A 15781-nucleotide genomic window follows, 5' to 3' on the forward strand; every position below is an offset into this window, starting at 1 on the left:
AGTCTTCTGGAAGAGCATTTTATGTTTTAATCTTAAAACAACTTCTCCTTCATGTGGCAACATAGTGTCAAATATGACAACACAAGACAAGTTGTTAATGTTACATGTTACAATGTCACAATCTTAGGCTACATGTTACACCGATTCTTTCTACTTATCAATGCTGTTTAATTTATGACGCATTGCTGATAGAAGACAAGTCGACTGAGCGGCCATTGCCTTGCAGGCTCACGATGTAATGATGATGATAATATTATGATGATGAGGCTACTGTTATTCAGAGGTGACAGCAACGAGATATCGCCCCTTTTTATTTATGTGGGCCTAACCAACAGAAGATGGTCACCAAAAACAGCTGAATACGACTGTGTAAAATGTTACTCATTATACCAAATCCTATACGTTAAATAGATAGGCATATATTTATTTTGACCATTCTCTCAATCGATGAAAACAACAGCACCACTGAGACTGGTGCGCTTCACTGCTGCGTATTCGCGTGCGTCATATATTTTTCCTAGAGTAGGCCTGCGGGAGTTGTAGTTCTTTTGGACAATTGAAAACTGAGCAATTGTGTCTATTATGTGATATTTCGGAAATGTATAAGGCAAACGCACCTGTTTCAAATGCCTATCTTAATGCTGTACGTAAAACAACTGTACTGTTCATACTAGTCATAAGGGAATGTCAGAGTATTATATTATAAAAGCCCATTAGTAAAATGAATGAGCAGCTAGGACTTCCGGGTCTTCATGGCGATTTCGGGAGAGGGGCGAACCAGTGTTTACTTCCGGATTTCCTGTATGTGCCAGAGCTTGATCACAGCAGCGGTAGCGTTAGCAGCTGAACAACCTCTCCAAGGGTTCATGACCGATAGCTCAGTTGTGCTAGCAGTTGACTGGATGCCTTTTGATTCCATTTTTGAACAACCGCTTGCCTGGACAAATCAGAGCGTACAGGCTTCGCAGTCCCGGCTATCGGGTTAGACACTGTGAGTTGCAACCCTTCGTTTGAGCTAATCTCAAAGTCAATGCTGTCCTTCCGAGGAACGGTTGTTAGAAGAGCTGCACCACCGGTCCCGCTGTTAGCTTCTAATCGTTCATGCTCTTTTTAATTACAGACCTTTATTTCAGAGATTTTCAAAAACGTTTAACATCATCAGAGCCTGAAGGCGACCAAAACCTATCCGAACGGAGGAGGATTAAACGCGGGAGTTGGGGGTACCCGAATAAATAGAAGGGGACGCCTCCAGCTTTCGTTGGATTCATCCTCTCGACCATTATGGATTGGTTAATGGGGTGAGTAGTCTCATACATTATTGGATTTTCCCTGGGTGTGGCTGCGTAGTTTGCATGATGAACTTATTTATAGCCGTAAACAAACAAAACATAATCAGCAAAACGTTGGTTTGTCTACGGACAAACGTCACGCGACTCTCAGCCAGCAGAGATATCTGGATTTCTCACTTGTCTCATCACTTCGAACTTCAAACTGGCTACTGTGCGATGCTTTCATTTTGCATTACGTCAATGAGCAATTTCGTCGCTTATGGTCAACATTTGGTTATGATGAAGATAAACAACGGAAACTTTCGTTTTGGCTTTGAAATGCATATTTTTGTCCATGGCAACAACAGCCCATCTCCAAGGCAGTCCTTGGCGGCTAGCAAGGAGCAGAGCTAGGCTAAGTTGTGGCTGTTGCAAGGTGCATTTCATGCGTAACGTTCCAGCCAGGCCTCCTTTAGGCTATTCCCTTACCAATCTGTTTATAGTTCTTTCATTGCATATAACTGCATTATACCGAAAAGACATACTGTGTTTTGATATTTATTTTGCGTTGTCATGCTTTTTTGTTTATCCCCGAGGTGTAATTTAGCGTCTCCATGGTTGAGAACTTCTGTAGAAGTGGTGGAAATATGCTGACGCTATGTCAACGAAATTGCAGTTTGACTCAACGCTAAATGGCTTGTTTAAGTATTGGTTTTATTTTTGCCCTTCTACAGCCTATATTGTTCTGAGATGCTTCAGAAATGTCAGGTTACCCTCTTTACCTGAAACCTGTTCACTAGGAAAGGAGTCTTGATGAGGCTAGAGAGGTCTCTTCTATTATTAACCCGGTGGTATCTGCTCCTTGGTAGTCCTATTTCATCTCATTTCATTGTTACGCATGATTTATTATGCAAAACAGTCTGCAGTGACAAATTGCTAGGTGTCAGGCTTTTACAGAGGTTTGGAATAACTTGTGTGCTAGCTAGGTCTATGTGTTATTGTTTGAGTCTCCCTAGTACCTCATAACACGGTCTGTCACTGTTTTAAAATTACCCTGAATCATTTGTATTGGGTGACAATAGGTTTTATGTTGAGGATTATTTGGATACCCAAGATGTGTGACCTTGTTATGCTTGAGCAGCATTGTTGTAATTTGTAAGCAGTCCTTTAATAGGGTTAGCCTATTCTTTCTCATTAACTATGCATGTTTTATTTTTTTCCTAATGGACAATTCAAGACCTTATATTCTGAATCGTTTTTTTATTTAAAAAAAATATTATTGAATTTTGATGCTAGTCCTGCATAGCGCACATATTCATTGTGTTTTACGATGTTAATCAGTTGTTCCTGTCAGAGGTATTTAATCCAGAATATTAATAGAATTCTGAATCTGGAATATGGACTTAACTTTAATATTGTGTTCCTCTACATCTCTCTTCCTTGTGTGCTTTTGTGCATTCCTCAAAAAATGTGGAAGAGATGGCGTAATGTTTCAAATTCCTGTTCACATGTGCTTCCGATTTCACATTTTCAATGTTTTAAACTGTGTGTGTGTGAGGAGGAGAGGTAGATGGGTGTGTGTGGGGGTGGGGGGGGTGTGTGTGTGTGTGGGGGGGGTGACAGGAATGCAAGCCAACAGCCATGTAAACCAGCCCGGCATGCTTTCTTTCTCACATGTCACAGATGTTGGTTGGGAGGTATGAAACGGTCTGTAATCATGTGTGTAATTAGGTCTGCACAGACTTATCTTTATCTCAGCATGTCTGTCTGACGAGTGACGACTGGCTTTCCAGCAAGTGCAGTGTTTAGCCTGGGTCTCAGCAGCATGTTGTGTAGTAGCCCAGGTCTCTGTCATCATTGTTGCCTGGTTGTTGTGTGCAAGCACTCGCTTACCCAAAATAAAGGTAAGTCTAAGTGCACCACTTGTCTATGCAGGCCTTAAACCTAAATCTCTATTATTATTTTGACAAGAGCAGCAGCAATGTGCCCTGCAGTGTAGGGAGCGTCCTAAATTAAACTGACTTGGCATCACAGTTCAAATTTCCCTGTGGTGTAATACGATCACTGATGTTTAAAATGCACTTTCAGAAGGGGAGAACTCCATCACCAAGGTGTGTATTTCAGAGACAGGTGAACCCAGACCTGGCACATAGTACTGTCATGCTTGCTTGATGCACAACCCAAACATCCCCCCTCCCCCTCCAGTTTTTGGGTTCATAGAAGCCTGGGTAGTTTGTAGGCTATTTCTGATGTCCTCTGGCTTGTGTGCAGAGGAGTGACCTTTACTTGCAGGCCTGTGCTGCCTTGATGTACCTGCTGCGATGCATGGAAGCTGCCCTCGGCCGGGGAATCTTCCTGGGTATGCCCTCCCGCCTGGGCCTGGTTGTTGAAGTGAGTGCAGCTGCTCTGGAGCTCCTGGAGGAGCTCAGGACCCAGCCCTGCAGAGGTGTGGGAGAAAGGAGGAGAGGGAGAGAGTGGCCCTGGCTGGCATGCCTCTCCTTGTCCCTCTGCATGAGTTGTAATTGCGAGTGACTGGCCGTCCCGGAATAGAAACACTCGCTGCTCTTAGGTGGTGTTTACGAGGAGCCTGCGCTGCACGGTGAGGATGCTGGGCCGATGCTGATTAGCCGAGACGCTTGTCTCCGGCCCTCTGCCCGATTAGCCGAGATCGGCCCGGCTTGTCTCCGCCCCTGTCTGGTTCCTGGTTCTCGTGCCGCTCTCCAGGCCAGGCCATGTCAGACGTGGGGCTCAGTCTTCCAGCTGCAGTCAGATGTGACCTGTGTCCGTGCCCGCTCTGTGCCTTTGCCTCCAGGCCATGTCAGATGCGTGGCCAGTCTTCCAGCTGCAGTCAGATGTGACCTGTGTGATGCCTTTGCCTCTTTGCAGTTAAAGGCACGAGTATAGTTGTGGATTGGAGGGCATCTACTGCGTGTCTTGAAGCACTTGCATATTTGCATAGGACATTTTGCAACATTCATGCTTTGTCATCATGTCTTAAAATATGCGGCTAAGTTTATTGATTAAATAATCCCATAATTATTTGTTCTATACTATTTATCTGTTTACTATCTATACAGACCACTGTAGGTAATATTAGTGTTGTTCTTGTATTTTGTGATCTGTGTCTTTGTTAGAATCACATCTCACTCCATGACCAAACCCCTGAAACATGGCCATATATTTACTCTGAAACATGTCCATATTTTTACTCTGAAAGATGGCCATATTTTGGGCTGTGTCATAATAAATCTGAATAATTTGACAAAGGCTGTACAGTTCAGCTGGAGGAGGATGGGGAAGAAGAGAGGAGAGGAGAGGAGGATGGAGGAGAGGAGGGGGGAGACTTCGGGCGGACGTGCGCTGCCCTGTGCTGTGTGCTCATGCGAGAGGCAGCGAGGCCAGCGGCGCAGTGATGTGCTCTCTACTAGTGTGAGGGCTACAAGATGACCGCTCTCAGTGATGTGCTCTCTACTAGTGTGAGGGCTACAAGATGACCGCTCTCAGTGATGTGCTCTCTACTAGTGTGAGGGCTACAAGATGCCCGCTCTCAGTGATGTGCTCTCTACTAGTGTGAGGGCTACACGATGACCGCTCTCAGTGATGTGCTCTCTACTAGTGTGAGGGCTACACGATGACCGCTCTCAGTGATGTGCTCTCTACTAGTGTGAGGGCTACACGATGACCGCTCTCAGTGATGTGCTCTCTACTAGTGTGAGGGCTACAAGATGACCGCTCTCAGTGATGTGCTCTCTACTAGTGTGAGGGCTACACGATGACCGCTCTCAGGAATAATGGGGCAAGAGGGACTCAAGGGCCTCAAGTGTCCTCCTGCGTCCTCCCTGCGTCCTCCCTGCGTAACACATTCAGGAAGGAAGGATGGTGAGAGAGGCTCGGCTACGCTGCACTGAGCGAAGGAGCAGAGCGGATGGAGGGAGAGGGAGAGAGTGATGGCAGGATGAAATAAAACGAAAGAGAGAGGAAGATGAGAGAGAGAGGGCACCCATGCCCTAGCTGTGCCCATGCTCCCTGGCGCTGGGCTGAGGACCAGTGGGGGCGAGTAGTCGGTGAGCAGGACTCCTGCTGGCGAAGCCCCGGCTCATGCTAACATGACAATTCAGCGCCACTAACTCCACTCAAATCCTTCACAGATGTGCTCATTCTGGCAAAATGGAGCCAATGCAGAAGGAATTAGATTTTGGGTTTTGGTTTTGTCATTCTGATTACCACTGCACAGTTAAAATATGAAACGCATGGCAAAATGAATAACATAACAGTTTGTCTCTGTCCACTTGTTTTGTTCTTTCACACTTGAATTGTGAAAAGCCGGTCTGTGACGAACTATGGGGGTATTTTCTGTGTCATGAGGGACATGAAGAGGCTGTCTGTCTCCCTCTGAGCTTTGATGTGGACGCGGTCATGCCACATGAAGGCCGCTGCTGCGGCTGAAAGCTTAAAGAGGGAATATGCCTGCCGAGCATGATTCAGCAGGGCAACCAGACCTGGCACTGCTAACAGCTAATGCTAATGTTAGAGTCATGTTCACAGGGCTCAGTTGCTGTCACTTCCTGTCTGCGTTCTAGCAGCACACACAGCCCTGAGGTGCGGAAAGCAGCCCGAGCCATGGGATAAGTGTGTGGACTAAAATGTCAGATGGAAGGAAGCAGCCAGTGGCGCCATGATAGGCTATAGCGTATCCATGATATTGGTGTAAAAGAAATTATAGAATTTCAGTTGCTGTTGCTGAACTGAAATCTGTGTGCTTTCATGTGGTGACCTCATCTAATTTCCCACCCCAAAAGCAAATATGTGTTTGAAACACTGGTGTGTATTATGATGGGGTTTTCGTTTTGATCAGGTGTTTACCCTACAGTCTCATGTTTAACATAAATCAAATTGCAGTGAGGACGTAATGGCAGTGTGGCTGTAGAGATCACTTGTGTTGATTCAGCCCGTTGGTGTTTGCCTGTATTCAGTAGTGCTGATGACCGACATTGTGCTTAACCAGCTCTCCGACATGAGTGAGGAGAGAATGAAGCAGGAAGTGGCAAGGAGGTGAAAGAACAGAAAGCACATGTGTGGTTAGGCAGATTTTCAGTGCGGATGGTAGAGGTATGGTCAGCATTGCAAGCACAACATCTTGACATTAGAAGAAAAACGACATGCAGATGACGCTTTAAGAATAGAATGGCTGGTGTGGCTTTAATGATTTCTAATCGTGGACCCTTGCGCATGCTGAACAGTACTCTAATGCTGAACCTGTTTATTTCTGGTTGCGCTCAGTCTGTGAGGCAACACTGAAAGGGCAGCTTGTTATTTGGTGTGTAAAAGCCATGCTGCAGTGTTAAGTGCGGATAATCTAATCCTTTGTATTATTTACAACAGAGCAGGGAGGCTTGGGCAATGTAAAGCCAAGAATGTAAGATGGAAAATGGTGTGTGTCTGTGTCTGTCTGTCTGAATCTGTGTTTGTGTTTGTGCGTAAAGCCAGAACTCAAGTGAACGCAGAGAAAGCTACTAGAGGGCTAGGCTGGAGCACAGAGATGAACTGTTTAGCGCAGGCCTTAAACTAGCATGGTGCATGTCTTTGGGCACAGAGATGAACTGTTTAGCGCAGGCCTTAAGCTAGCATGGTGCATGTCTTTGGGCACAGAGATGAACTGTTTAGCGCAGGCCTTAAGCTAGCATGGTGCATGTCTTTGGGCAAGGTCACCCTGCGGTGAGGCATGCAAAGTGAGTGGAGGAGAGCATGTCAGGGCTCCACCTGGAATGTGTTTTTTTTTTTGTTGTTTTTTTTTTCCATGTTTGTCTTCCAGATGTGTTCAGACATGAAGCGATTTGTTCCATCGGCGTCCCTGATTTACATTTGGTTCCAGGCCTCTTGCTTGTGCAACCACCATCTTAATATCTCATCTGAATTGAGCACGGCGAACGATTACTTCATTACATCGTATCGATTGCACTGTGCCCGACACGGCTTGCTCAATTAAGCCTTCACACATTATGTTAACAAGCAGACTAATGCTGTGTCTGCCTCCACCATTGTATTTAACACGTGATTATGTCCCGCGTATCTGTCAGTGTGATTGATTGTGCGTGGCGGCGTTGTTGCGGTGGCTGTCATGGCCGTGCGTAATGCGCTGCCTCTGTATCACTGGTCGCACGCGAGATGCTGACGTCGACGGGGGCTGCTGTGGCAGTGGCTGTTGCTGCTCGACTTCGGGAGGGGGTTGGGGGCGGGGGTGTATGGGCTGCTTGCGTGCATCGGGTGAGTCAGCGTTGACCCTGGTGGTGACGCGCATGGCTGCCACTGTGGGTCCCTCGGGCCGCTCGGGGCACTCTGCCGCCTCCATGTGCCCAGTCTGACTCTGCTCTGGAAGAAAGAAGGAAAGAGAGACAGAAAGAGCAGAGGGACGCAGGCCACGGCCAGCTTTTTATAGAGCCCAGGCTTGGCCCCGCAAGGAGAGAGAGAGAGAGAGAGAGAGAGAGAGAGAGAGAGAGATGTGTGCGCAGTGTCCTCACTCATCTTCACTGGGGGCTTTCATGTTCTCTCCGTCGCTGGCGTTATGCATCCCCCCCCCGTCCTCCTGCATGTTGTGCAGCCCTCACACTTGTGCTTTCACGTCTCAAAATAGCCCCTGACGGCCAAAAGAGGAAGTGTAGCATGACCTGTAAAAAAAGAGGCAACCAAAGAGCTCCATTATTGGGAGAAAAGAAGTGCGTATGTGCATGTGTGTGAGAGTCTAACAAGCACTCCTACACAGCACCACTCTACATATCTGTATCTGGAGCATCAAGGGAACACAAGAGTGTGTGGAAGTGCCAATAAGAGGCATGGATGGATGTGCACCAGGATATGTGGATGGCCTAATGAATGAATGAATGACTGAATAAATGAATAAACTGAATGGGTAGATGGTGGAAGAGAGGCAAGGTAAGCTAAGCGCGGGGGCCAGTGCAGGCTCACTGAACTCGCCATGCTGGCTGGAGAGCTGCAGCAGCAGCCTGTGTTTGCCCTTGCAAGGAGCAGAATGGCTCTTTAATTGGATTAGGGCACGTCATATCAGAGCGCTTGTTGGGAGCTGTCCCCCGCCCCCCACCTGACAATCCCACAACACAACACTGAAGGCTGAACTCGAACCCAGAATGGAGACACTGCACCAGGACACACACACCCACACACACAACGCACGCACAACGCACAACTCACTCACACAATGAATACTGTGCAGCATCCTGATCTAGAACTAACAACAACACACACACACACACACACGCAGGTGTAAGCACACATACACATTCAGGTGCACTGCACCAAATCTGCTCTGTTCATGTAGTGTGCTAAATGAGCTTAGTGTGTCCAGCCGCAAGTGTCCCGTGTGAGTAGAGGCACTGGCCCACTGTAGCCTCTTGGCTTTGGCAGTGAGCAGGAAGAGGAAGTACACACCTTTTTAAGAAATTCTATATGACTCATCCACTCTTCATTTATGTGTTTTCACTGAAAATAACCTTCCACAAAATGATGCTGTGTGTGTGCGTGAGCGTGTGTGTGTGTGTATTCTCCTCATAAATGCGAGAACATGCTAACTATTCTTATTCATTGGCCCACTGTAGCCTCTTGGCTTTGGCAGTGAGCAGGAAGAGGAAGTACACACCTTGTTAAGAAATTCTATACGACTCATCCACTCTGAATTCATTTATGTGTTTTCACAGAAAATAACCCTCCACAAAATGATGCATTGCTTCCATGTATTGGGCCATGTTGTTGAAGCATTGCCGGCTAAATTAATTTTCAACTCGTGTGTGGGTGTTCTCCTTCATAAATGCGAGACCATTGGCAGGACACTGTAGCATAACCTCCACAATGACCTAGCTAGGTCTGCAGGAGGATGTCCCAATGTTAGAAATGATGCGCAACATATGGAGGCATAAGCCTAGTTCTGATCTATAACTTAGTACTACAGTTAAGAACAAAACTATTCATACCCCTGTGACAGTGTCATTTTCAGTCAGAACAAACATATTGATAAAGAGAAAATCAGCATTATATCAATATTTGTCAGGGGTATGAATAATTTAGTTTTTAACTGTATGTGGACAGTGTTTGTAGTCTTGATGTATGGCACTGTGTGTGTTTTTCTAAGGCAGCCAAATGCCAGTCTTACTGCACAGAGCTCCATGTGCCTTGCACTTCATGCTCAGTCTGGTGGTGGTGCCACTGCCTGCAGCCTGTTCTGCCTGTGTGTGTCCTGCTATGAATATAGCTGCAGTCTAATGAAGGGTAGGTGAGTGATTATGGCTTTCTTTACCAAGGAGCTTTGGGAGTGTGTGTGTGTGTGTGTGTGTGTGTGTGTGTGTGTGTGTGTGTGTGATAGTTTAGTGGTGATGGCCTTATTCCCCAGTGAGCACGTCATGTCCGGTGTCTGTCTGGCCACAGCGTCTCTTAGCAGCAGCGAGAACCACAGAGCTACCTGACTTTGCATGCTGGCACATCTGACTTCCTCACTGCCTCGGCGTCTGCTTCGTGCTCTATCAAACAAATTAATGCACCAGGTAACCACATGTGCTTTGCAAAGCTTTAGTGTGCAACCCGTCATGGCTACCAGATGAGTGACTGTGGTCTTGCCAATCAGCACCAGGGATTCAAATAACTGTGACACCAGTCAGCACCAGGGATCCAAATAACTGTAACACCAGTCAGCACCAGATATCTAACTTGCATGCAGCAGTGTGGTTTACTCTTACTTTAGTAGGCCTAGCTATCGTGCATCTCTAGCTATCGCGTGTCTCTTTGATCTCTGGGAAAGTGCGACGGTTCTCATGTCTGCTGCCGTGTCAGTCTCTCAGGGTGGACATGTCAGTCTCACGCTCCACACACTCCCTGAAGTAGACTGTGTGTGTGTCTGTGTGTGTGTCTGTGTGTGTGTCTGTGTGTGTGTCTGTGTGTGTGTCTGTGTGTGTGTCTGTGTGTGTGTGTGTGTGTGTGTGTGTGTGTGCGGACGTGCTTGTAGTGCTCACCGCACATAGCGTGCTGATGTCGCTCACCAGTCAGAACACAAGTTGTGGTCTAGACACACACACACACACACACACACACACACACACACACACACACACACACGCGCAACACACACACACACACACCTTCCTTCCTTCCCACTCTTTTGAACGTATACTGTAGAGCTTCCTGCTGCAGCATGGTGTAGCTCTTCTCTCACAGGGCAGACTGGGGGCAAAGTGCCGTCATCTCCAGCGTGAGGTGAGTACACGTGGAGAAAGGTCAAGTGAAGGCCGGCTGCGCCGGTGAGCAGAGAGGGTCATGGGTGCAGTTCACAGGAAGGATGTTGGGAGTGGGCTGGTGAGGTTGATCCTGAGCGCGTGCGGCTTGTTTCCGGGGCGGTTGCGTGTACGTGTGCGTGTACGTGTGTGTGTGTGTGTGTGCACTCAGAGAGGAAGAGTGTATGTGTAAAGCATGTCTTTGTGTATTTAGTGTGTGTGTGTCTTTATGGCAGTGTGTGGTAGCGTGTGCCGGCAGTGATAAATCAGGAAGTTTATCTCTGCACTGTCTGCCTTCAGACGCAGGCCTAGACACACATGCATGTAGACAAACAGGTAAGCTGGCGACAAAGGGCGTGCCGTCTGTCAATCAACCAGCCAGCTAGCCAGCCGACTGCCTATCTGCCATTTAGCCTGCAACAGTGACGGAACAAGAGAAAGGGAGAGAGTGAGAGATGGAGAGAGATTAGTTGTGTGCTATTTCCAGCTGCCCTGTGCCTGAGTAGAGATGGACATGGCTCTACAGTAGCTACGGGTCAGCTGAGGTGTTTTTAGACCTAATGAGCAGCGAGTAAGCTCGTCCTGACCACACATGCCCTGTTGACCTGTGCAAGTAATGCGTGCCAGTCACGCAGCATTAGGTGTGTGTGTGTGTGTGTGTGTGTGTGTGTGTGTGTGTTGCTTTGAATTCTCCTCTACCCCTTGCCTTTGTGCTGTGCTGCTCTTTTGTGCTGTTTTAATCTGAAGCCTTTCCTCTTAACTCTGTGACAGTAGAGGCTAGCTATTCTGTCTGCAACACCCCCCCCCCACACACACACACTCAGTGGACGCTGCATGGCTGTGTTATGCAACATGGCCAGCTGTGGAGTGCACTTTGTTTAATGCATCTGTAATCCAGAGTTGCCGTGGACGCGTCTCTCTGGACCCTGCGTGGCCGCTCCGCATCCAGGGGGCTTCGGCGCATCCTGAGATTAACCAACAGAGCAGTCCAGGCTGTGCTTTTAGAAAACACACACACACACACACACAGAGTAAGTCAGGTCAAAAAGTGTACAGCCAAAAATTGTTCGCTCTTTAATAGGATAGCTGTGCGACTGAAATACAGGATTTCAGGGTGCTGCCTATTTTTGGTCCCTATTCTATTGGTGCTGCATTCGCTTGTTGACTTCTCTTCTTCCGTTTCTGGTCTGACTCGTTCGGTGTGTGCGTGCGTGTATATGTGTCTTTGTGTGTGTGTGTGTGTGTGTGTGTGTGGTAAGGTATGCTGCTCCACCTCCTGGCTGTGTCTTGGCTGTGTGCTGTCCTGTGGTGGCGGTGCCAGGAGGGGGCCTTGCAGAGTGCGGCCAGGCTGCCAGGCCGTTGCGTGTCCACAGAGGCGGAGACGTAATTAGCTGTTTTGCAATACTTAAGCTTCCCATTGTTGCTGGAGGGACCTGCTAAATACCATGCAGCTCTGCAGTGGAAGCTAACTGCAGACACACACACTCTTTCTTTCTTTAGTTTCTTTCTAACTTACACACACACACACACACACATTTTTTTTCACACACACAAACACTTCAGTGATTACTTGACCTTTCCCACCCACGTGTGTGTGTGTGCGCGCACCACAGGTTGAGGAATGAGGCCAGTCTGATGATGTACAGCAGTAAGTGGCTGTATGGCCCTCCCTGACGAGCATGGCCTTAAAAACCACCCCGGAGAATGTCTCTAGGAATCCACCACACAAACACAAGGCTCAACTTCAGTCCTGATTTCAGTACTGAGCTGCAGTGTGGACCAGCATTTCTCAATGTATTAGAGATGAAATGCAATACGTTTGGAAGTAGTAGGACTTCTGCATTGCATATAGAACAGGCTAATATTTCTGCACTAGATAACACTTTGACCTTTCTGTATTTGTGAGGGTCACAGGAATAGCTCTGTGTGCTTGCTCACCATGATGGTGGTGACGTCTGGCGCAGTGATGGGATGACCGAGCAGATGCCGGAGCGGGAAGGTGCAGTGGGCACCCTCATGTCCGAGCGGACAAGTGGTCGAGCGGCTCTCCTCTCTGGGCACTGATGGAGTGGGAGAGACACATGAGTGAGCTATTGGAGTGGGAGTGAGACACATGAGTGAGCTATTGGAGGGAGTGAGACACATGAGTGAGCTATTGGAGTGGGAGAGAGACACATGAGTGAGCTATTGGAGTGGGAGAGAGACACATGAGTGAGCCGTTGAGCGTGAAATCAGATCAGCTCGTTACATAAGAGAACTTTCTGGGGGGCCTCCCTCTTGTTACGCAGAATCTCTCTCTCTCTTTGCTGTTAAATAATGTGTTTGTGTTGTCTGTATGCTGCTGAGACCTTGAATTTCCCCAATAAAGTATCTGGGGATCTCTCTCTCTCTCTCTCTTTCTCTCCTCTCTCTCTCTCTCCTTTCTCTATCTCTATCTCTCTCTCTATCTCTCTCTCTCTCTCTCTCTCTCTCTCTCTCTCCTCTTCTCTCAGTAGTAATCTCACCCTTGAGCCCCACTCACCCTCTGGCTGCTCAGGTCCACTGGAGAGTTAGTGGTGTGGGTCCTCTCCCACTGGAGAGTTAGCGGTGTGGTGAGTGAGTGAGTGTGGTTCCTGTTACAGGCAGAACAGCAGTTCTTAGTTTAGCAACTAGGTGGTGCCAGAGCTTTGTAAAATCTTCCAATCATATATGCGCTGAATGGAATTTTACTCACCCATGATTAGACCCATGTTTGTCAGGGCCGCTATGTATCTGAACTATTGAAGAAGAAAGTAGACATTGAAAGGATGTATTTTAAAGTAGCTTTAAAACATTCCACTGACTTTCATTTTTGTTTAAGATTAAAGTATAGAGATTAAACTGTATTTATGTGCAGAAGATCTACCTGTATGTCTGTGTATAGCAGCATATCTTTATAGCTTCTTAGCTGTGTTTCTTCTCTGAGACGGATAGTGGGCTGCAGTGACTGGTACCGTGTCTGCCTTGGGCTGCTCTGCTCTGAGGCTTCCTTCAGCCCTTCTGTGTCTCTCCTCTCCCTGAGCAGCTGTGTGCCTGAAGGGCAGCTGCCCACAGCCCACCGGCCTCCCAGAAGCACTGGTCAGCACTGGTCACTGCCTCAGTACCAGTCTCTCAGCCCAGCACTGTGCTGCCCAGCCATGTGATCTCCTCCACTCCGCACAGCCGGCGTAGGAATAACATGCATTTTACATGTGCTGGCCTGGTGCTGCAGGCTTCGCTCGTGCTGTGGCGCTCCGTCCCTGTGACTGTGTGTGTGTTATAGAGACAGAAAAGAGGGAACGAACGATGTGTGTGTGTGTGTGTGTGTGTGTGCCCACTAGCCTGAGACAGAGGGAGGAATGTGTGGGTGAGGGTTGATGATAGCAGCTGCTGTGTTCCCAGTGTTCTGCAGGTGCTGGGTGAAGAGGCCTGATATGGCCTTTGTTTACTGCCTCCTCATCAAGGCTGGAGGACACGGGGACTGTGTGTTTACAGACTCAGGCCTGCTGTTCGTGCCGAGAGCACAGAAAGGAACCAGCTAGGACTCTTCGGTTCGGCACTCTGCCCTTTCTCTTTGTTGCGTTTAAATAAAGAAATGGCCCGAGGAAGGTCTGTTGACTGAGATGTTGTGTTTATAATACATTCAGTATTGTAAGTGAAACAGACAGTGTATGGGAGTTTATCAGCTCAATCTTTATTCCATTTAAACATAAATTACCCTTACAATTTTAGCAAAAATGACCTTAATTATGCAGGTTGAAAGTCGTTCTGATGGTTCTACACTTTCTGGGTCGTTTGGTGGGTGCTTCATCTCTCCGTATCACTTCTCTGCGGAAAAACCGAATATGCAACTTTCTGTTCCCGGTCTGAAGAAATCCGGATGTGACTCAGCGGAAGTATTCAATCGCGCCTCAAAAATGTAGTCAGATTGTAGTTTCAAAGAAGACAGCAAAATGGACGCCGACTTGGCTTTGTTGCTGTTGAAATTGTAAGTAGCCTACCCTTGGGTGAACTTCGTTTTTGTAATGTGGTTTGATAGTCTCTTGAACAATGTGTTTGCTCGGCCGTTTTATTGTGAACCCTGTATGTGTTTAGCTTGGTTTCTTGATGGCTAGCTCGCTAGCTAGTCGGGGTTGAGCGTAGCATTCACTTGCTACCGACGCTGCAGGGGGAGCTGTGTCGTGAAAAAATCGAGCCCAAATCTGTCGAAAACCCAGAAACAGCGAAGGAATAACCAGACCTGCATAGTTCTTCTTTAAATGGACTTTTGTATCATAGAGTTCTGCTGAGTGACAGTAGAGACTAGACACTCCCAAATACTTATGTTAAGGCCACATTTATGGTATGTAGTTAGTTTAAATCTTAGTTAAACATAGGTTACGACATCATTGTGTGTTGTGTTAGGGCGTCTGTTGGGCATTCCAAGAAGGTTGCAAAGCTACTATGTAGTGTTAGAGTACATTTGAACATTGAATTATAACCGAAGTCTGAGTGTATACACACTATTTTTTACAACTAGAAGTCCTATGCCTCTACACTGCACACATAATGCTTTTACTCTCGTATAGTGCTAGAAGGAGATCAGTAGCTCAGAGGGCGATAAAAGCAAACGGCTATAGAGCAGTTGTCGGTGGAGTAGTGTAGTTGCGGTTGACTGAAGGCGAGTGCTCCTGTTCCTGTGTCACCTGTGGGCTCGGGGCTGTGTATGCGGCTGTCTCCATGGGCATACACGGGCCCACACAGGCCCACACAGCCAAGAGCGCTCCGCTCCACTCCACTGTCCTCCGCGGCGCAGGGCAGGGGCGGCCCGGGAGACAGGAAGCACTGGAGACAGCCAGGAAGGAGTGGGCGGGAGGGAGCACTGCACAAGGGTGACGGTGTGCTCGCTGCCAAACCCAAAGGGCTCTTGGGAAATCTCGTAGCAGAGCGCACTCAGAAACATGATTACTGCTGTCAGGCAAATTTACGGTGGGCAACCAAACTAGCACTACCGCTTGCCAATGTGTGGGGCTTTTTGAGCAATGTTGCTGGACAGTGTTGCTGAGTGATGTTCAGCGATGTTTCCATCGATACTGGCAAACACATATTTATCAAAAGAATTTTAATTGTCAGTGGGTAGCTTTTCACAACATCCAATCAGAGCACTAGGGACTAGTCATGTGACATCCTGGCAAAATTGACCAAAGAGGCAACATCGCCTCATGTGTCATCTCCTTGAAGATCACCAGTAGTGTCCATGGGTGA

The 15781-nt window shown here is 47.7% G+C and overlaps 1 protein-coding gene across 3 annotated transcripts in view; it reads left to right on the top strand.

The window, feature by feature from the left end:
• Positions 1 to 814: 814 nt before the first annotated feature.
• The window catches only part of LOC125306773 (MOB kinase activator 2-like), a 44270-nt gene continuing 29303 nt past the window's right edge, over positions 815 to 15781 (top strand). Inside the window, exons 1-2 of one of the 3 annotated variants that reach the window (XM_048262304.1) lie at positions 815 to 991; positions 1121 to 1298. In XM_048262304.1, the coding sequence (XP_048118261.1) occupies positions 1282 to 1298 (17 nt within the window). In that variant the 5' untranslated portion in view covers positions 815 to 991; positions 1121 to 1281. Of the gene's footprint in view, positions 1299 to 15781 lie in introns of all 3 variants that reach the window. The other 2 variants (XM_048262306.1, XM_048262305.1) reach the window with 2 other exon arrangements.

The sequence above is a fragment of the Alosa alosa genome, chromosome 14 (assembly GCF_017589495.1).
Source record: "Alosa alosa isolate M-15738 ecotype Scorff River chromosome 14, AALO_Geno_1.1, whole genome shotgun sequence".
Taxonomy (NCBI): Eukaryota; Metazoa; Chordata; class Actinopteri; order Clupeiformes; family Clupeidae; genus Alosa; species Alosa alosa.